The sequence below is a fragment of the Sylvia atricapilla genome, chromosome 16 (genome assembly GCF_009819655.1).
Source record: "Sylvia atricapilla isolate bSylAtr1 chromosome 16, bSylAtr1.pri, whole genome shotgun sequence".
In the NCBI taxonomy this organism is placed as follows: domain Eukaryota; kingdom Metazoa; phylum Chordata; class Aves; order Passeriformes; family Sylviidae; genus Sylvia; species Sylvia atricapilla.
The window spans coordinates 7,826,884-7,847,972 of record NC_089155.1 but is presented as its reverse complement, the minus strand read 5'-3'; the positions used below and the strand labels follow the sequence as shown (position 1 = coordinate 7,847,972).

The following is a 21,089-nucleotide window of genomic DNA, read 5'->3' as shown; positions in this document are numbered from 1 at the left end:
TGCCGGGGATCACCGGGGACTTTCCAACTGGAAGTTCCCCAGGAAAGTGGCTGCGATCCCGAGAGGACCCCTCTGCCCTGCGGGCCGGCACCGAGGGTTTTGGGGGCACCCCAGGGTGGCGTCGAGCGGCGCGGCACCCACTGTGTGTTGGGACGGGCACCGGTCCCAAGAGGGGCAGCAAGGGCCGGGAGGAGACCGCAGGGCTGCAGTGTGTCCCCCCGGGATGACCGTGTCCCCACAGTTGAGTACTGGCTCCGCGTGGGGCTGGTTTGGTGACATTTCTCCTGTGAGCAGGTGGAATGGACCACAGAGGTCCCTGTCCCATGCACAGTGCCCAGATTTCTTTTCACCCCTCAGGCCGTGGGCATCACGAATATCCGTCCATTCCGGGCTGCCCGGGGGTCTCATCCTATTCCTGGCGCTGCTGGTGGCTGGCAGCCCCCCGAGCTCGGGGCTTTGCACGCCGCCGTCTCGCTCCCCGTGCATTTGAGGAGGGAGTGGCGATCCAACCCCGCAAAATGTACTTTTCCAGCCGCCTCTCCCGCGTTTTCCTGCCCCCGCGCGGTGCCGTTGGCAGCGGGCACTGCGGCCGGTCAAAGACAGCGTGTGCAGAGCCGGTTCACGGAGGAGCTCACAAAATTCCCTGATTTCTTCCCTGCTGAGCCTTGTGCCGCTGCCATCACGCAGCCCCAGGAGCTCCTGGCTGCGTCACGCTGGTCCCCCCGGGGAAGGGACGGCGAGCCCCGGAGCCACCGGCGACTCTAATGCGGGGTTACCCCGTGGTGTCACGGCGCCGGCTGCAGCTCCTGCAAGTGGTTTGACCTCAGTTTGTTTTTAAATGGAGCCACTTCACCTCTCGGAGAAGCTGCGGGGGTTGTACCGCAGCCCAGTTCCCCCGGTGCCGCTCGGCAGTCTGGAGCGACGGGGACGGTGTCAGCGGCGTGACTCGCCGGGTGTACGAGAGCGCCGCTTCTCGTACCGCCGTCGAGTGGCACTTGTGTCTCCTGCCCACGCAGGGAGGTCAGCGTGTGCCCGCCTGGGCAGCGCTGACCGCCCCCTGCTCCCTTTGCCGGAGGTTCGCTCCGGTGCGGTCACGCTCGATCGGAGCTCCCGCGGGCGGTTTGGAGCAGAACCCCGGGCATCGCCCACTCGGCGTTTTTCACCATATCCCACAAAATGCGTCTGAAAGCCTCCCTCTCCTGCCTCCGGCAAGGCCAGGCAAGAGTGCAAACGTTTTTGGAGTTTCTGGAAAAGCCCTGTCCCTGAATGGGATAAAGCTGACCGTGCTGTAGGATCCACAGCTCAGCGACTGCCCTCCTGGGGAAGCTCCCGCGGGCAGCTCTGGGTTGCCATCCCTCTGCTTGGGGACAGCCCCGGCCCCTGGCAGAGCTTGTACCGGCTGCAGAGGCGATTTACCCCATCCCGGGGTGGAGAGCCTTGTCTGGTCTGGGGGAGAGTCCTTCGGGGGGGCCTGGGGGCTCAGGGGCAGAGTGGCAGAGCCGTGTGTGACGTGAGCTGACATTAACTCCCACCTGCTTCCGCGGGTGCCCCCTCCTCGCCGAACGCACCTTTCACTCATGTAGTTAGGAAAAGTTAACTTTTCTATTACCGCGCATTTCACTTATCCAGATACTTAATTACCATTGTCCCAGGGAAATGTCAGTGTGACTCAGAGACACTTTCCCATTAGGAAGAGACAGATGAATATTAAGTTGAGTTGCTGGTGGGTGGGCTGGCTCTCAGCTCCTCTCCGGGGGCCCTGTCACCCTTCACACCCTGGACCCATGGAGGACCCTCTTTCCCAGCTCTGTAGATCTGTGGCACTTTGCTCTTGGGACTGGAGTAACTCGACCTCCCCCCCGGAGCAAAGGAAAGGAACCTTATTTCAAACGACGTTTCCCTCTGCGTCCTTGGGATTTGCTCAATCTCTAACACATCTCCCTCGTGTACAATTACCCTGTGCGGGGAGGTGACTGCACCCCAGGCCGCTGGGTGCATATTTACATACTCATATAGAAATAATGGCTTTGGTGTAGAAATGCTCCACCTCACCCTGTCTGTGGTGGCCGCGTGGCCACCAATCCCAGCAGCAAGGGTTAAACTGCCGGAGGGCTGCCCACAGCCCCTTGTCCACAGTGTTGTGGTCGTGGTCCTTTGCAGATATGTTTTGTTCTTCTCAGCTATATTCTGTGCCTGCACAGACCCAGCACATCCCGACGCAGCGAGGAGGGGCTGTGGGCGCCCTCTGCGCCTGTGGGGCCTGAGCTCCATCCCCCCTCGCTGCAGCCCCAAGGATGGAGAGGTTCCTCCGTTGGCCCTGAGGTGGATGCAGGGCTCTGCCCTCGCCCCCCACCCCATGCCCTGCTCCATTGGTACCTCCGTGTTGGCACAGCCCCAGCCTGCACGAATTAAAATCCACCTCCAAACAAAACCCTTGGGGTCCCGCCTGCTTTTCAAGGAGCAAGGGGATGCCGACGGACCTGTTCATCAGTCCTGACAGAGGACCACAGACACAGGGTGCTGTGACTGCTGGGTGCCCAGCAGAGGGTCCCAGCGGTGTCGATGGCCCCCACTTCCCTCACCAGTACTGGGAGGGCTGAGCAAGGGGGCACCAGGTCCAGCAGCTGGTGTTCGAGCTGGGAGAACAGCAGGTTGCTGGGAAACATCCCTCTTGAGCTCCGATAAAAATAGCTCCATCTTCAAGGCAAGAGGACTGGCTGCACTGCCAGCGGCACAGGGGATGTGTCTGCACCCACCGGGGTGTGGGGCTGGTGCAGAATGTCCTGTGGGGTCTGCGCCTCGGACCCCCATCCCACACATCGTTGTGACATGGTGCAGTGGGACAGCGGTGCAGGGGCTCAGGGATTGTCTGTCACTGCTCGGGTGCTGTTCTCCTTTATCCCCAAATCAGACTTGGAAATGCCTGAGAACCGGAATCAGGGCTGTGATTTTCAGTGGGGAAAATGGGGGTGTCTTTTTTCCCCTACCGAGCTCCCCCTGCCTCTTTAGTTCATCTCTGTGCTTGCCCTCATGAGGAGGAGGTTCAGGGAGATGTGGAGCTGGGGGAAAGCCCTGGGGCTCTGAGCCTTGGCATTGCAGATGTTGGGGGGTTTCTATGCAAAGGCTTTTTCACCTGACAGAAGCTAGGCTGGGTGGGTCGGGCATGAAGACCCTTTCTCCCTTCCCAGCAGATTTGGACTGGTTCACTTCTCTCCCCAGCATCTCCACGAGGACGGTGCCTCTCCCCAGCCTGGGGAGCAGGGTGAGAGGTCAGGGCTTCACCTTTTCGCGTCCACCCTTCTCGGACAGGATTTGAATTTGGTGTCCAGGGGATTCCCACCCCCAGCAGCCAAACCCCTCTGGGGCGCAGCTGTGTGGGAAGACAGACAGACCCCATCCCAGTCCTCTGCCACCTTTCTTGTTTGGGGCACGCATTTCGGCCCCGAGGACCGAGGCTGGGCACGACGGAAAGTCTCCGAGTGATGCAGCCGCAGTGGCGGGATGTGCACCCCGGTTCCCGGGGCGGCCGGGGGCTGCAGGGAGGCCTCGGCGGTGCGGGCGAGCCTGCTCGGGAGGTGGCGGGGATGCTGCGGGGCTGATTATTCACAGCTTCCCTCGCCCCGATTGGCTCTGCCGCCGCGCACAGCCGGGCCCCGCCGCAGGAGGAGGCTCCGTGGCCATAAAAGCGGGGTGAGAGGCAGCAGGCGGCGAGTCCGGTGGACAACCCGGGCAGCACCGTGGGGCCACTTGGCAGTGTGGCCTTGCCATCGATGACTGGCGCAGCCTGATGCCCGTGGAGGGACACCCACCAGCCACGACCCGTCCTGACTTGGCGAAGCGGGTGCTCTGCGGGACGGGGAGCAGCGGCAGGTAAGGCTGCCGGGGTTGTCATCCTCCTTCCATTGCGTGGGCACAATCAGGGGATCGCTCTTGCTCCCCAAAAAGCAACAGTTTAAGAACACTCTCTGAGCCGCAGTGCTGAGAGTGGCTTGTAGTTGGACTTGTGTTTTTTTTGGGGAGCTTCCACATGGCTGCAGGTCCCTCTCACGCCTCGAGTGGTTTCAGAGCCCATGAACAGCTGTCCAGAGCTCTGCTGGGGCATTTCCATGCTGCTGTCGTGCCTGCCATCCTGGCAGCAGAATTACCCAGGGCTTTGAGGGTCAAAGGGACTGGGCAGAGAGGATGGGGGGGTTCTCTCTCCCCCTCCTTGGCTCAAGAAGGCTGTGGCTTCTTCCGTGTGGCTGCTGTGCTCTGTTTTGGGTGATTATATTCCAAAAGTTACCGGATTTTTGAGAAGCCTTGTCCTGACGGTGTTTCCAGGAAATTTTTAGAGGTGAGGAAAGGAGCTGCTGGAAAGTTGATTATTCTTTTCCACCAGAAATATCCAAACCTGTGGAGTTGGACCTGTGTGGGAGGAGGGATCCGCTCAGTCTGGGCAAGCTGTTCACATCCTTTGTCAGGTGTAATCACAGGTTAGTCAAGATGGGGTCAGTTTCTGCTGTCCAGGACACACAGTCCTGACTCCTCATCCCTCTTCGGGTCAGCAGGTCTGAAATTGGTCCCTGGGGTGCATGGATGCAGCTTGGGGGTTTTCCAAAGCAAAGCCTGGTCTTTGAAGACTCAAGTGGAAATGAGATAGGGGAGGAAGGGACACGGCAGGCACCTGGCACAGGTAGAATGTGCTGAGAGTGGTAACAGACTGCCAGCTGGGACTCAATGCTGGCATTGCCAGACCCTGCCACAATCCTTCCAAGGTATTCCTCCAGGAGAGATGGCTCCAGAGCCTTGGGCTTCTCCAGGTAACATAGGATTGAGCTCGAACTCTGCTTTTCTTCTTCCTCTCTTCATGTTGTTTTTGCTTTTTTCCTCCCTGCTGCTTCTTTCCTCTTTTGTTCAAAGCCCTTTGTTTTCTTCCCCCTTTACTGCTCCCGTTTTGCCAGTCCTCCTTATCCCAGCTTCAGGAGCGGGCAGAGCACGGTCGGACATGTGTAGCACCACCTGGACATGGTACTTTTGCAGTGGGGTGTCCCAGGGTGTCCTTGGCCATGCTGTGCTCAGAGAACTGAGCTCCCCTGAGTGCCATGAAATACTCCATCTGCAGAAGGGTGACAGGGATGGGACACACTGCGTCCAGAATGCCAGAGGTCTGAACTGTGCAGTGTCAGACAACCAGCAGCTTGTTCCCAGCATGGGAACATTCCTGGTGCTGTCCCTGCAAGCTGCTCTGGTGGCACCCACAGGGATACCAGCAGCAGAGGAACAAGGGAGAGGAAGCGAGTGGAGAAAGGGGGGAAAAAGTTTCCCAGTGGAGCTCCTGGGAAGCAGTCATCAGCTTTTTTTGGGAGCTTCATCCCCCCTGGCACCTACCTGTGTGGTTGGCATGTCCTTGCTCCTCGGTGCTGTCTCGGTGGCCCTGGTGCTATAAGGGACGCTCCCCATGTCTCAGTGGTGAGGGCTGCCTGAGGTCCCACCATGCCCCTGCCATCCTGGGCAGCTGCCACCCTGTTCCCTGCCGTGCTGCCAAGGCACTGGGAGGATTCACAGAGCTGGTGGCAGTGCAGCCAAGGAATGCAGACAGCTCGACATACGATGGTGCAGATAATTCAAATTAAATTTTAATCTAGCATGAATTAATACTGTGGCATTAACATTTCTTCATCAGTACCAATTACAGTACATTAGCAGCTACTGCTGGAGAACACAATAGTCTCTAATATGCGTCATTAATGTGTAACAGATCCCTCTGGGTCATGCCTTACCCACCCTAGATAAAAGCAGCAACAGAGGCAGGCAGGGGCTTGCAGCCAGTGCACCCCTTTGGGGCTGGCTCTTACTCCGGGGCTATCATGATCCCAGTGCTTCTGTGATCCTGTGGTACTGCAGCCAGGGTTGACAGTGACCCCTCCAGCCTCACCCAGGGTGAGTTTAGCACTGTCACCTGCAGAGCCCCTCTCCCAGCTGAGCACAGTGTCCTCGTCTGCAGAGGCCAGAGGCTCCACCACGGCTCTCAAACATCTGGAGGATGGCGATCATGGTCTGCAGGTAGGCTTGAACCCAAAGTCCTTCTTTACCCTCCTTTCTTCTGATGCACCAGCCCAGCAGACTTGGTGGGTGGGAGGGAGGGGAGATGAGGCTGCACTGGTGTGGGGTACAGCAGCCTGGGGTGAGTCCACACTGGGCCATGGCATCACCCCATTCACTTGCCGTGGCAGCTCCATTTGCTGTGGTTCTTTTCCCCAAGGCCAAGGGGAGCAGCTGGTGATTCATACGCCTGTGCTGTGCAGACATGGCAATCACAGAGAAACACGATCCTCAGGAAAAAAGGGACTTTTCTTTCTAATGGTATGGTAAGAGATAGAAAGGATAGATGGGATGGAACCGAGATGAGACGAGATGAGATGAGATGTAACAGTGGTCCTGCCCACAGTGACTTGGTAGCCACCAAGGGATGGGCTATGGTTCTGAGCTCGTGCCAAGGACCAGGCTGCGGCCAGGGTAAGGGGTGACATCTTGTCATGTCCTTGCTGGAAGCAGCATCTGGAGGTGAGTCATATGGGAATGGGCACATATGACTGTATATGTGTATATGTCCCTGTATATGTCCCTGTATATGTCCCAGGAGCAGCTCACAGATGGAGGTGGTAGGTGCCCAGTGCCTATGGAGAGGTGATGGGCCCCCCCAGATGGGCCCCCCCCATGTCACCTGGCACAGGGCAGTGACAGGTTCTGTGCTGTCTTCCTCTCTCCAGGCAGCATCTGCAGGGCGAGATGGCAAGGCGGGCACTGGCACTGGCACTCTGCCTGTCCCTGTCTGCGGTGGCATCTGCCGACTGTGTCACCCAGTGCTCCCTCTGCGCAGCCCAGACCCGCGGTGCCGAGAGCAGTGTCCAGCCCCTGGTGAGTGCTGGCCACACACGGATGTGAGCCAGGGGGCCACAGCAGTGGAGTGTCACAGGTGCAGGGTAGCAGAGCTGGGTGGCACCTGGTGTGGTGGTTATGAGCACCCCAGGGTGCTGGGGGTTGTGCAGACATCGGCTTCTCACTGAGCTGAGCAGCGCGGTGGGCACGGGCCGCTGGGCTTGGGGTGGGGACACGCCCAGGGTGGCGCGGGAGGAAGGCAGGGGCTCACCCCGAGCACCTGGGGCCGCTGTCTTGCAGATGTGCCTGTGGGAATGCCAGGGCTCCTTGTCACCCGGCCCCGAGTGGGAGATGTGCAGGAAGGCGCTGGCGCTCCTGGCCCCGCTGGTGGCCCTGGCCGAAGGGACAGAGCCGTCGCTACAGGAGGCGGAGGAGGCTGAGGCGGAGCCGGAGCAGGGTCTGGGCCCTGCAGAGCTGCCGCTGGCGCCGGCCAAGCGCTACGGAGGCTTCATGAAGATGATGTCCAAGGGGAAGCTGCTGTCCCTGCTCCGAGAGAACGCTCACAGCAAGGGTGGCCTCAGCAAGAAGCTGGGGGGCTTCAGCCGCAAGCCGGGGGAGCGAGCGGCCCCCGAGGACTACCCGGGGCCGGCAGGGGACGGGGACGAAGAGCCCACGGGTGCCGGGGCCGAGGGGCAGCAGCTGGCGCAGCTGCACAAGCGCTACGGGGGCTTCATGCGCCGCATCCGGCCCAAGCTCAAGTGGGACAATCAGAAGCGCTACGGGGGTTTCCTGCGGAGGCAGTTCAAGGTGATCACGCGGTCGGACGAGGACCCCAGCGCCTACTCAGGGGAGGTCTCAGACCTATAGAGCCAGCCGTGGGACGGCAGCACCACGGTCCCCACACTGCCACCCCGACTCTGCCATCACTCCCAGCCCCGTTCCCTGGCCAGCCTGGCGTGGCTGGTGTCACCCTGCCTCGTTCCCCCAGGGGAGCACGAGTTCCATCCCCAGTTATCCCTCTCTGGTTCACCTGCCCCTCGTGTGCGCAGAGGGGACGGTGCCACTCCTCCAGCTGCTGGCGGTGTGGCTGCGGCCCAGCCCAGGGTTCCTGGGGGCGTGTTGCTGGGGACACATATCCTCCATCCTCCCGTGGCTGCTGGAGCACATCACGGTCTGGAGACCATCGCAGCTGAGGTACAGGCAGTGGGCTCCGAGCGCGGGGAAGGATGAGCCAGGACAGGATCAGGGAGGTGGCTGGTGGAACCACAGCACCATCACCAGGTGCTCAAGCGGTGCTGAGCCCAGCCCCCACTCCCTCCCTGAGCCTCTCACTGTGTCCCACTAATCCCAGCACCCACCTGCTGCCCCTGGGCTCCCCCTCCAAGACCGACTCTAGAGGCAGGGTCAGCCCCATACCCCCAACACCCAACTTCCCCCCGCAGTCAATAAAAGGCAGATGCCAACAAAGCTGAAGCCATGCTGGGTGCTGAGCCTCCTCTGCAGGGTAGAGCAAGCACCCCAAATTGGGGTGCCCAAATGGACCAGGAGTGCTGGCATAGTTCCTGTGCCATGGGTGCCAAAAGGCATATGAGACCCCACGCACCTCTGGAGCCATATCCTGAGGGTGACAGGGCCATCTCAGCTAAGCAAGTGCAGGGCAGGGATGCTCAGCCTGCTGCAGAGACATGTAGAGTATTGGCAAGGTACCTCCTGCAGCAGGAGGCAGAGCAGACTCCCATGGGAATCATAGCTGCTGCCCCAGCTGGGAAGGGGCAGTTGTGCTCAGGGCAGGGGGCAAACTGTCCCTTTTCTGTTCATGTGTGACCCCACTAGCAGCAGTTCAGTGCCTGCCTGCATACCAGTCTGGGCACCTCAGCTCCAGCTCAGCCCCCTGCACCTAAAGATGCAGCAGGGCCAGCCCTTGGTCAGTCCTTGCCCATGGGGTGGACTGCTCATTTCCCTCATGGTGCCCAGGGGAACCAGCACCATAGCCCTCATCCCAGCCTCGACCTCCTGCCCTCCTCTTCTATCCCTCCAGTGCAGGGCTGTGCAGGATGAACCCTCCTCTCCTCCTCCCTGCAGGACACACAGATCCCCAACCCCACCCTGTAGCCCCAGTGCCAGTGACAAAGTGATCCCCCCTTGTGCACAGGGACACGTTGATGTGCGGGAGCAGCACAGGACTTTTCACTTTTATTATAAAAATATCTTGCAAGCAAAAAGAAAAAAAAAAAAACCAAAAGAAAGAAAGTCTGTACAAGCAGTCACATTGCTCCCAAAGCACCCCCAAACCCCCTGCATTTCCACTGCAGGAGCCAGCAGAGGGTGAGACTCCACACAGTGGCCCAAGTAGGGGGCACATGGAAGACCTTTGTCCCCATGGGTGGGCTGGGGGGAGCCTGCCTGGCCCCCAAGACAGAGCTGAGGTTGGGGGGGGGAGGAGCATATAAGTCTCTTATAAACTCTGTAGGGTTTGGGGGATTCTTTACTGAGGCCTCAGTCTTAATTTTGCACATCTTATTCTAGTGTTAAGTACACAGCAGTACACCCACGTACAACACAAAACATTGGGGGTTTCAGCTCTAAAAATTAACAGTTACATGTCAAACAGTCAAAACATGTTACACGGTACCTGCGGGGAGCTCCCGGGGGGAGCCAGGCTGGGGGGGCCCTTGCACACTTTGTACAAGCCTGGGGCAGCGCTGGTGGGTCCCAGTGCAGGGCAAGGCTGTGCACAGGAAGATGATGATGAGGAAGATGCTTGGTGCTGGGGGCCAGACCTGGAGCTCCCCTGGACAGCAGGCTGGGGGCCTCAGCTCGATGGCCTTCCAGCCTCTTGGCCTTAGGGCGAGACGGAGGTCCCGCAGAAGGGACACTTGGGAAGAGAGGCGGACACTTCGGTCCTTCCTTTAAAGCCAGAGTTTGGTGTCCAGGCGTGGTGGCAGGCAGAGCCCGAGAAGGCAGTGTGGGGGCCCTGCTGGTCCTGGGGAGCCATGGGCCAGGCAGTGGCATCCCCATGAGAGCTGGTGTGGAGGCACTGTACCTGTCCCCTCAGCCCAGCTGGAGCTTCCCAAGGAGCTGCTGCTCCGCTGGCTGAATCTGCTTGCGGGCAAACCCGGCACACTGAGGTTGAGCAACCCTTGACGGGGGTCCTGAAGGGATGGAGCTGGCAGCTCCAGGACCAAATAAATTGCCCTCCAAAATTATGTCTCTCTGGATGGGAGAAGACCCCCACAAGTATTGCGGGCTCCATTTCCATCCTAAAACACAGGTACCGCAGCGCATCTTCACATCGCTCGCAGTGCGTCCAAGAGAACAGTCTTAGGGAGGAGCAGAGCTGCTCCCCCCAGGACAGGGGGTCCCAGCAGCCACTGCTTACTTCCTGGTGATCTGGACGCTGGCATACTCCGAGCTGGCCTCCTCGGGGCGCGGGGCTGGCCGCTTGGGCGCCTTGCTGAGGTGCACCATGTCGAGGTCAGCGTAGGTGAGGTTGTCATCGCCGTTGGGCGCCTGGTTGGTCTGGATGCAGGCGTACTCCGACTGCTGGCTCATCTCCACCATCCGGCGGATGGTCTTCCTCTCCCTTTCGAAGTTCAGGTCCGCGTAGGTCAGGTTGTTGGGGTCGGATTCCTGTGTGAGGCACCAAAAGTTCCTCCTCTGGGATGATGCCCCTGTATACCCACAGCCCTGTTCTGGAGTCAATCCCACTGCAGCTCAGCCCAGGGCATCTCAACCCTGCTTGTATGGGGGAACAATGCCAGCAGCCCCCACCCTGCAGCCATGCTCTCTACCCCATGCTACAGCTTCAAATCGTGAGCCACCCTGTCACCCTGTCCTGGCTTCAAAACCACTGCCACAATTCCAGAGCTATCACTGAAGCCACTCCATCACTCCATCCCAGCAGGGCCAGACTGCCCAGTGATGCCCACGCGGGAGCTGGCAGAGGCTGGGTGGGATGGACAGATTGCTGCTGATCACGACTTTGCTTGTAGCTGCGTCACCAAATGCAAAATAACTCCACAAATAGCCTGGCTGGCTATCGCACAGCTGGTTCTCCAGGCAGCACCAATCCAGACTTTACTAGGAGGAGGAAGGCAGAAAAGATTCTGGGAAGTGGCTACTCTCTTCCTGGGGGAGCCTCTCTTCCACCTCCAGCCACAGAGTGGAGACACTGAGATGTTTCACTGGAGAACCACTACCCTCCACTGGAGACACTGACATGTTTCACTGGAGAACCACCACCTTTCCACTCCCATTTCCAGTGGTTCCTGGCTACTCTCCCTCCTCAATCCCAGGATGACCCACCTGGGTCGTGGCCTCGCTGCTCTTCTCTGGCTCATGTAACCTGAAAGGTGGGACAAAAACAGTCAGATGGATGGAGCATCCTGTTGCCCCTTTCCCTGGTGATGGAGCAGCTGGGGAGGTCAGATCCAAGCCAAGGTCCTTGCAGCTGCACCCAGCAGGACAGGTCCATTGGCTCATGCTGGTCCAGCTGCCTCTCTGCTGGCCAGAGACCAGCTCTCACCAGCCTGCTCAGCCCCACTACAAGCAAAAAATCCCCATGGGCACAGAACCCCAGCTGAGGAGATGGGCAGAGACTCTGCTCCTGCCTTCCCTTTCACGAGTTTTGCGGATGCAGCTCTGTCCCAGTCCTGAGGGACTCTGTGGGCTGGAGGTGTCCAGCTCAGAGTTCCCCCAGGTTACCCAGTGAATAGAAGAGATCTGCACTCACCTGGCAGAAGGCGAGCTTTTACCTGCCGAAAGAGAAGTAGTTTAGGAAAAAAGTAATTCAGGAAACAAGATAAACGTCCCATTTCCCCGGGCACAAAGAACACATGCAGAGACTGCTTCAAGGACAAGGACACATCTTTTCCCAGAGGCAATTGTCTGCAATTCCCCGGAGTTTCAATCAATTTCATTCAGGACTGTTCCTGGGGGAGAACAGGACGTGCATGGCAAGGTTTAGACCAGCCAGAGCTCTCCCTGCAGCCTGCAAACAACCTGGGCTGCTCTATCACCCCACTGGGCAGGACCTGCAGCTGCACTGCCAGGAGTTATTGTCCTATGGGGCAATGTGAAACCCATGGGAAAGAGAGGAAAAACGGGGCTGGGAGCAGCTGTCCCTCGCCACACACTGGGCTCCCTTACCCTTGATCTGCTTTGTCCGGATGAGGTATAGAATGGCAGCCACCAGCAGGGCCAGCACAGTGCAGACCACACCCACCACGATGTAGATGACCATATCGCCTGAAACATCAATGAAAAAGTTACCACAGCCCAAGAACCTGGTACCTCCCAATCCCTGCAGCTTCACAACTGGGATTGCCCCAGTGATGCATGAAGCATCGAAGAGGACAGCTTGGTGCCTGCCATAATCACACCCCCCCAGTCCACTGATATGGAGAGTTGGTCCATCAACCAGCTATGGACGAGGCTTTGAGCTTCCTCAGGAGGTGACACCATACAGCCACCCTGGCAGGTACCAGACCCCAGACGCACCCTTATCCATCTGGAACCCCTTGCTCAATCCTCCCTGGCCCGGGTTGGAGATCCACAGGAAGGCTGATTTGCTGGCAGGGGCCTGGGAATCGTGCACCACCATGCAGGTGATCATGGACCCATTTTTCTCCTCCGTCGCTTGCACCTCCACCTGGCTTTTCAGCTCATACAAGCCCTGGGAGAGCTCCAATGGTTGGGAGACGTTCTCCACCTTTATCCCAATCTCATTCTCCAACCAGGAAACAGACACATCTGCTGGGTAAAACTCCTTCACAAGGCAGGTGAAGGTCACGGTCTTGTTCACCTCAACAAGGCTCGGCTCAGCGCGCACTTCAAGGCTGGGGGGAACTGGGAAGAGAGGCAGAGTTTGGTGTTTGGTGTCCCCGGCTCTGCTGCCCACAGGGTGCCCTGTTCCTGCCCCAGGGACCTCAGCCCCACAGGAGCAGGACACCCCAGCACAAGTCCCCAGCCCTCACCTCGCAGGACTCTGCTGAGCTGGTACCTCTCACGCAGTGGCTCCTGCAGCGTGGAGTGCTGCACCTCACAGATGAGCTGCGAGCGGACGTCAGCCTTCTGCAGGGTCACCATCACTGTGCTGGACATGTTGTAGGTTTTCACCCCCCCTTCAGTGACCTGGGGCTGCTGAGCCACCATGGGGTCCTTGTCCTTGAACCATTTTACCCCAATCGTTTTGGGAAAGAACCCTCCAGTTGTGCAGTTGAAAGACACTGGCTGCTCCGGCTCTGCTCTCTGCTCAGGCCCAGACAGGAGTGGGGGGCTGGGTTGGGCTGTGGGGAGAAGCACGGGGCCATCAGACCAGGCTCTGCCTCCTGCCCAGCCCTGGGCCTGCCGGGAGCAGAGTCTCCTGCAAGGGCACAGGGATGGCCCATGGGATCCTCTCCTGGACCAGCCCTGAGCCCCTTCCCCATCTGCTCTACCTGAGCAGAGCCCACTGGGCTGGTTCCCTTCAGGAGCTGCTCTGGGAGCCCCACTCACCTTCCACAGACACCTCTGTGCCATTGCCACGCTGAAACACTTTATCCACACTCGTGAGACCATCTGACTTGACAAACTTCACACAGTAGTAGGTACCCATGTCCGCAGGCTGAGCCTTCTCTATGTGAATGGTGAAGTCTGTGCCAGACCCAGGCACTGCTCTTGTCACACGAGGTGAGGGCTCTTTACTTTTCTGGTCATAGATGGTCTTGTTCCCACTGTCCCAGCCCTTCAGCCACCTCACAGGACCTGGTTCAGCAAATCCTGATATGGTGCAGTTCAGGATGATCTTCTCTCCCGCTGCCACTGACACCTTGGTCTGAGGCTGCTGCAGACTGAAGTTTTGAACTGCCTGGGCACCCACACCTAGAGGAAAAAGAGACCAATTCTCACCTGGCATCGCACATTCATATTCCTGACTGTTCTCCCAGCCCTGGGACAGGCTGAGCACCCCAGGTGACAGGCTGTGGCCACAGGCACAGTGCTCAGCCTGCAGGGCTCAGCAGCAGAGCTGGACAGAGCTTTGCTTGGTGACTGTGCTCTGTATGGATAAATCGTGGAGCACATCCCAGCTGCCCATGTCTCCAACATGCTGGGCTGCCTCCCACAGTCACCTGGGCTTTGTCAGCCAGGAGAAAGCACACAAAAAGAAGTGTTCCAATGAGCCAGCTCCCACTGCCAATGTGACACTGTGTTTTCTGTCCTGAATCTGTCCCATCTCCACATAGAATCCCAGCCCCAGTGATCCCAGCAGAGCACAGTCAATTCTCTCACCAATGCCAGCCAAGCAGGCACTGCTCCTGGTCAGCAACAATCACAGGGAGACATCGCCTTTGGAGCATCTCCACACCACTGGTCCCTAATCCAGCCACCTGTGCCACACCTCCCTGCACAGACAGACAGTGACATCCCAGATAACCCCCACTACACATCCATGGGTTCCCCAGTGGTTCATTTTGCCAGTGCTTCCTATGACAATGTAGTTTTTGCAACCAAATTCACAAAAGAGTTCAATCCTGGTCACTGCTTAAAGAAACTTCTTTTTAAGCCACATGGGGAGAGAAGTGGGGGAGCCACTTATATCCACCTGCTGGAAACTGGTGGCTGTGGCACCCAGAACCAGTACCATGGTCACAGAGAGATCATTGTGTTTGAGCAGATAATGCAGAGCAGCATGGGAAACACATGGACCAGCACCCCACATCTCACACTAGAATCATGGAATCACAGAATCTTTTGACTGGAAAAGCCCTAAGATCACTGAGTCCAACCATCAAAACAACACTGCCAAGCCACCGACCAAAACATGACCCCGAGTTCCACAACCACACATCTTTTAAATCCCTCCAGGGATGGTGACCCCACCACTGCCCTGGATAGCTGTCGTACCCTTTCAGAGAACTTTTCCAACCCAAACCTCCCCTGTACACCTTGAAGCCATTTCCCCCATCCTGTTGCTTGTTATTCAGGAGAGGAAAATTACCTCCACCTGGCTACAGCCTTCTTTCAGGGATATCCCAGACAGCAACTTGTGCCAAGGCTTCCCTTGGGACACAGCAGAATAATCTCTGTCTGGATGCTCCCAGGAGGACCTGCTGTAGGACAAGCTGCTCTGACCCCTCTGGCCACAGCTGACTCTCATGGAGACCAGAGCTGATTTTTGGCAGCTGTTAATCCCTCCTGACTCACAGTGGTATGTGCTGTACCCACAGATGTTCTTCACTGTTCCACTGTGTGTGGAATTACTCAATCTCTATGGCCAGAATTACCAGGAGCAGTTTTCTCCAGACTGCCTCAGTTAAAGGCTTTTTGCTCAGGACATCAGTCCACAGCATCCTCAGCTAAAACCTTCAGGCCTTGGTGCTTCCCTTTGAAGGCATGTCAGGGTTAACGTGACAGCAGCATTTGACACCAGAACAGGTTTTTCCCACAAAACAAGCACAGAGGGACAGAGTTGGTTTCTGTCACGTCCAGATGAATCATTCACTCTGAGCCTTGATCCTGCACCTGAGCAGTGGTGCCCTGGGCACCTGCGAGGCAACCCCATGCTTCTCAGGTGACACCCAATTGTGGGGAGCAGCCCTGGAGCAGAGGTCTTATTCACTCCATGTGCTGAACACAGCACTGACCCAGGGCAAACATCACTTGATCTGTATCTGTGGCATCTCCTGAACTTCTCCATCTCCTGCTGTTGAGAGACCTTTACCAAGAAATGGTTGAGAAACTCACAGAGGAAGTTCACAAGCACAGAAGCATCATCGCATCATCTGTCTCTTGCCAAACCACGGCACATACATGTGACACAGGCAGGGACCAGGCTGCTACGGGCAGAGAGACAAGCACCCCCAGCCAGCAACCACACAGACCCTCAGCCCTTCCATGTACCCGGGGGGGCCACAACACCGAGTACTCTCTCCACCAAACTGGGCAAACAAAGCTCATTAGCAGGCAGCACTCAGTACAGCCAGGGACACGTCCCATGTGTGGCCACAGGAGCAGGAGGCCAGGGCCACCCCCACCACAGTGTGTTCTGTGATGAGTGTGTTACTCACTGCTCCCCTCTGCAAAATTTCTATGGAGTGGCTACCCCTGTGTCTCCTTGAGGGTCCCCTGCACTGGGTAGAACTGCCTGCACCGCCCTACACAGCCCAACCTGAGCAAGCTGAGCACCTCCTCTTCATCCTCCCTCTCTCCATCTGCCCATCTCCCCAAGAGGCACACGGTGTGCCGAGGGGGAGAGCTGGGGATGTGCCTGCTTGGGGCCCCAGAGCTGACCCCAGCACCAAAGGGTGTCAGGGTGGGCACTGCTCAACCCCAAAGTTCATTTCTTGGTTGCAGTGACAGATCTCAGAGAAACAGTCACAGAAGCACTGTGTCACTGAGCTGAGTGTGGCTGGGTGCCCTGCCTGTGGTTGGCTGCTATGTGTGCTGTGCAGCAAGGGCTCCCCACCACCTTGGCACAAGGATCCCGCTTTCCTGCAACTGCAGGGATTTATTCCTGCGAGCAGCAGGGATCTCTCCCAGGGTCCAGATTTGCAGCCAAATGTGGATGGTGTGTATGCATTCCACAACACGGAGCCCACATTCCCTCCTCACTGGGGCAGCAGCGTGCCTGCCTCCTGTGCCCAGGGATTAGCATGCACAGAGCATGCTGTCGTCCAGGGATAGGATGCAAGGTGCTTTCCTGACTGCTACTGCTCCCAGAGGACTGAGGGAAAAAAGGACTTCACACTGCCGGCAGCACTGCCTGTCCAGAGGCTTCACTGGTAGCTCTTGATCACCACAGAAAACACTGAGGGCTCCAGGCAGTTGGGCTTTGGGGTATTTTTCCACATGTTCTGTTCTGCTACCTCAGAGACCCTTACCCACCTCTGCTCAGATCACCCTGTTCAGGGATTTCTGATGCATGACACACAGCCTCTAGCCATGATCCACCACAGGAACATCCCTACAAAGACCAGCTCATACCTCCTGGCTGGGAAACAGGAGTCCCAGTCAGACCTGGCTTCTCCGCTTACTGCCTGCATCCAACACTCCCAACCAGGACCTATCTGACCCCTTCCTGCTCAGAATGACCCCAGCCCCCTGCAGCAGCTCACAGCAATGCCCCCCCACCAAGGGAAAACACAAAGGGGAAGTTGGCAGAAAACCCCAGAATACACAAGTTAGAAAATGCAAAGTTTCCACCAAAGCTTCTTTCCTCTTTCTCCCTGAACACAGCTTCTCCTCACACGCAGCCAATGCCCACCCTTCTCCTTCCTCTTTTGAGGTGCTCACCCAGTGAGAAAGAGCCCAGGCAAGCTCCCTCCCAGTAGCTCACGACATGCTTGTGCACCAGGAGTGGGATGTTGGGGGCTTCAGGCCACAAACACATGAGACACGACAATTTCTCACTGTTTCCCTGCTTATCTCCCGTCGCCTGGTGACACTTTTTTTTCTTAAACTTGGATTTCAAACCACTTGGAATTGGAACACGATCCTCTTGCCCCCCAGATCATGGGGCATTTAGGTGCTCTGACCCTATAATCTGTTCTATCCTACACTCCAGAATTAGCCAAGGGTTTTAGAGCCCTGAAAAGCATCACCTGACAGTTCCCACGTAGGTGGGAGCACCCTTGCAGTGCAGACCCAGAGCACTTCCAGCCCAGAGCAGAGGCAGGAGCACGATCTAGCAGAGCCTGCCTCCTTCCCGTTATTCAGTTTAATTTGGGAGCAAAATAATCCCAGCTCTTGCTGCAGTGCAAGTTTTCCATGTCGGTGACACATTTTTTTCTATATTCCACCTTTTGAAGTATTTGATATTGAACAGATTGCAAGAGGCTGGGGTTTAATTCAGGAGAGGCTGCTTGGATGCTTCCTGGTAAAAATAGATTTTTTTCCTCTGAAGGAGCTGGGTAAGGAAGCTCTGGGATGGCTGTGTGATCCAGAAAGGATGTGCAGCTGGTCACCGGCATCTGAAGCCCCACAGCCACTCACTGAAGGAACAGGCCAATGGGCAAGTGAACCTCAAAATAATCCTGCTGGAATTTCACCTGCAGCAGGGCTGCCAGGGGCGGAAACTAACAGGTGCTGCCTATAAAAGGCCTGGAATCTGCTGTTTAGGGAAGGCAAGAAGAGCCCTGGGGAAAACTGCTGAGCCCTGGGCAGACCCCGGGGTGCTCAGGGAGGGTTGTACTAAAGGCTGTGTTTTACATCCGTGACATCAGAGGAAGCCTCGGCTCACATGCAGCCACCATTTCCAAGCTCTGCTCCTCCAGCATCAGCAGAAATCCATCCCAAGAGCCAGAGCCCCAGCAGGAAACTGAATTCCCCTTTGGAAGAGGCTCTGTGAAGCACAGCTGAAATCCTCTGTGGAGACAGACCAACATGGAAGGGCTCTGCAGGACACAGTTTCTCAATGAGGCTTTGCTGTTTGGTTTCCCACATCTCACTGCCTTTGCCCCACAGGAAGACCTCCTCCAGGACCTTTCCTTTCCCCCTTCACTTCTGCAGAAGCTGTCAGAACAGCCGGCAGTGAGAGCCTGGGCCAACTCTGCTGGAGTTCAGCTTAGTTTGAGCCATGGCCCAGGAGGGATTCCGCCATATGGAAAAAAAAGACGTGCACGTTTGCACCTAAAATCAGGGATGCAAATCACTTCACAACCCCGAGGTGGTTTTTTTCCCATGGCCAGCTCAAAGAAATGAGGCTCTTACTCCAAGACCACATTTAATTAAGTTCAGGAGCTTTGCTGGAGCTATTCTTTCGCGCAGGAAATCGCAGTGGCTCACTGGAAAGCCGAGCTCACCGCCAAAGCCTTCTTGGCTCTCAGCAGCCGGAGTTTTCAGTTTGGGGCCAACACTTCTCAGTTGTGATCAGGCGACTCAAAGCAAGGAGAGTTGCGCTGAAAGCATTTGCTTTCCACCCAAATTTGCATCCAACTCTTTGCCCAAGTAAAGCTTTGATGGTAAATATTTCAACGGGCTTGGGAGAATGTAGGTTTCCCCCATGGAACCTGGGCTGGGCTGTTTGTAGTGCGATCTGGCTGGAAGGGGTGAGATTGGAATAGAGCAAAAAGCTCAGCAGCGAGATGCTCCTGAAGATGAATCACTACTGCTGCAGGTTTGCCTCAAAAACCCCGTCCCTCCCTTGGCAGGGAGAGCGATTCCTTCAAAATCACCCAAAACGAAACTACCTAGAAAGGAAACATCCTTGAAAGCAGCAGTCACCACAGGGCTTCGTTCCTGGTGGGATGAGAGACTTCCCGCTGCCGGCAAGGGAAACAGCCAAGAGTGGCACATTTAGACTGGTCCTTCGCTGTGTCCTCCAGCTTTTATAAGGGACTGGTGGAGCCACGAGCCCCTGGGAGGCCTGGGGCACCCTGAGGCGACACAGGGCTACAAGGCACAGGGTGCCCGGAGGTGTTGCAATTTCATTGCTTCAGTGCCCAACAGTTGAGTAAAGAAAGAACCCAAAGAGGGATGAAGCAGGAGAGTAGCAAGAAAAACAAAATTCTTGGCAGTGAAGGCAGGCAGCCCTCACCAAAGCCTCCCCATGCCCTCTCCATTACCATCTCCAAGCGGGAATTCGGACTGCTTGCTGAGATTTGCCTCACCCAGAGCTGGCAGGGGGTGCTCGCAAATGGGTAGGAGCAACATGCCTCTTCATGCCCCTGCCGAATTCCCTGTCTCGCTGGGAAGGGGAATGTCTGCCTGCCTTGAAGTTTGGTTTGAGAAGAACCGCCGGGCAAGGGCCCCGCGGGAGCCCCTCGGCCACCGCCGCTCTCTAGGTCACCGCAGGAAAGGTCAAAGCAACCGTGCGCGGAGAGACGGCGTCATGTCGGTACCGGAGGTGTGCGGGAGCGGGGAGAGGCGAGGATCGGGGGGAAAACGGAGGACAGGGCAGGGAGACAAGGCGGGGAGCAGGGCAGAGGAGAGGAGCAAGGCGGGAAAAGGAGGGAAACACGGCAGCGCAGAGAGAGGAGTTGGGTGGGAGGGAAAGGTGGAAAACAGGACAGAGGAAGCAGGAGCAGGATGGAAAAAAAGGGGGAAAACAGGGCAAAGCAGAGGAGAGGAGCAGCGTGAGAAGGGGAAGAACAGGGCAGAGCAGGGCAGAGCAGGGCAGCAGGGTGGGAGGGAAAGGGGGGAATAGAGCAGGGAAAGGAGCAGGGAGGCAGGCAGAAGCCATGGCTTACCGGGCAGGACGAGCAGCAGCAGGCAGGGCAATAGCCAGGCGGCGCGGCCGGGATCCCGGGGATGCGGCTCCATCGGTGCGGGAAGCGGAGCCCGCGGCTTCACAGCGCGGCCCCGCGCCCGGCTCGGCGGCTGGGTTCGATAAATAAGACAAATTAGGAAGGACAAAAAAAAAAAAAAAAAAAAGCGCAGAACTGCAGCTGGCGAAGGAAATCGCTCTTCTCAGCCCCAAAATGAGGAAGGAGGCCGGGCTCCCCCCCTGCTCCCCCCGCGGCGGGCGGGCAGCGCACACGCACGCACCGACACGGACCCGCGGCCCCGCCGCCGCCCGTGGGCACCGCACCGGGCTCGGGGCCGCTGACGGGGCCGCGGCGGCGGGGCCCCGGGCGGGCGCGTGCCCCGGTGCCGCGGGAGCCGCCTCCCCCCCGCCGCCGCGCCGCCTCCGTTGCCGTGGTACCGGGGAGGGACGGAGCTGGCCCCGGCTTCGAGACCCCCTCCGGCTCCCAGCAGTCCCGGTTTAGCGCCGCTTCCCCCCGTGGCGGGGGCGAAGGCAGCCCCGCCCGCCCCGGGGCAGAGTCCTCCGGTCCACCCGGTGTGCGGCTGCCTTAAGGTGGGCCGGGAGGGGAGCCGCGGGAGCGGCCGCCAGGAGCCCCCCGGTGCCCGGTCTCTGTCGGCCGGGGCAGAGGGAGGCAGCTCCATGGCCCCAGGGCTGCGGGATGGAGCCCCCTTCGCTCGCCACAGGCTGCCGGTGTAGCCATCGCTTCGGCACAGCCACAATACACAGCCCAGCATCCCTGAGCTGGGATGGGGGTTGCAGGAGCACGCAGCCTTCCCTGAACACCCAGAGACCACCTGGGGCTGAGCCCGTGGCAGAGGACAAACAGGACGCAGCCTTGGGGATCTCAAATACTCAGGGACCTCCCAAGGGACCACGCAGGGCTGAGCAGAGGCACGGGTGGTGTTTTGCCGGTGCCACAGGGACAGGTCAGCTTGGCCCACGGGGATCAAGACTAGGAGGGGGACACTGGTGCAACACAGACAGAGGGTGGAGGGGAGGGAGAGGAAAT

The 21,089-nt window shown here is 58.0% G+C and overlaps 2 protein-coding genes across 3 annotated transcripts; one reads left to right on the top strand and one right to left on the bottom strand.

Annotated features, from left to right (window-relative positions):
- The first annotated feature begins 3,723 nt into the window (after positions 1-3,723).
- PDYN (prodynorphin) lies at positions 3,724-7,825 on the top strand. 2 transcript variants are annotated; one of them, XM_066330437.1, is made up of 4 exons: positions 3,724-3,870; positions 5,984-6,042; positions 6,750-6,897; positions 7,159-7,825. In XM_066330437.1, exons 2-4 carry the CDS (start codon positions 6,023-6,025, stop codon positions 7,723-7,725), a joined length of 735 nt encoding a protein of 244 aa, XP_066186534.1. In that variant the 5' UTR covers positions 3,724-3,870; positions 5,984-6,022; the 3' UTR covers positions 7,726-7,825. The 2 variants fall into 2 exon arrangements, with proteins under 2 accessions (XP_066186534.1, XP_066186536.1); XM_066330439.1 differs by lacking the exon at positions 3,724-3,870 and having other exon boundaries at positions 5,426-6,042.
- Positions 7,826-9,023: 1,198 nt separating this feature from the next.
- Positions 9,024-20,168, bottom strand: LOC136368521 (tyrosine-protein phosphatase non-receptor type substrate 1-like). The gene is made up of 8 exons (XM_066330776.1): positions 20,025-20,168; positions 13,354-13,719; positions 12,834-13,145; positions 12,358-12,705; positions 12,007-12,105; positions 11,591-11,612; positions 11,164-11,203; positions 9,024-10,488 (listed from the first exon to the last, which is right to left on the bottom strand). The coding sequence occupies exons 1-8, from the start codon at positions 20,095-20,097 to the stop codon at positions 10,234-10,236; spliced, it is 1,515 nt and encodes a 504-aa protein (XP_066186873.1). The 5' UTR covers positions 20,098-20,168; the 3' UTR covers positions 9,024-10,233.
- Between the last annotated feature and the right edge of the window lie 921 nt (positions 20,169-21,089).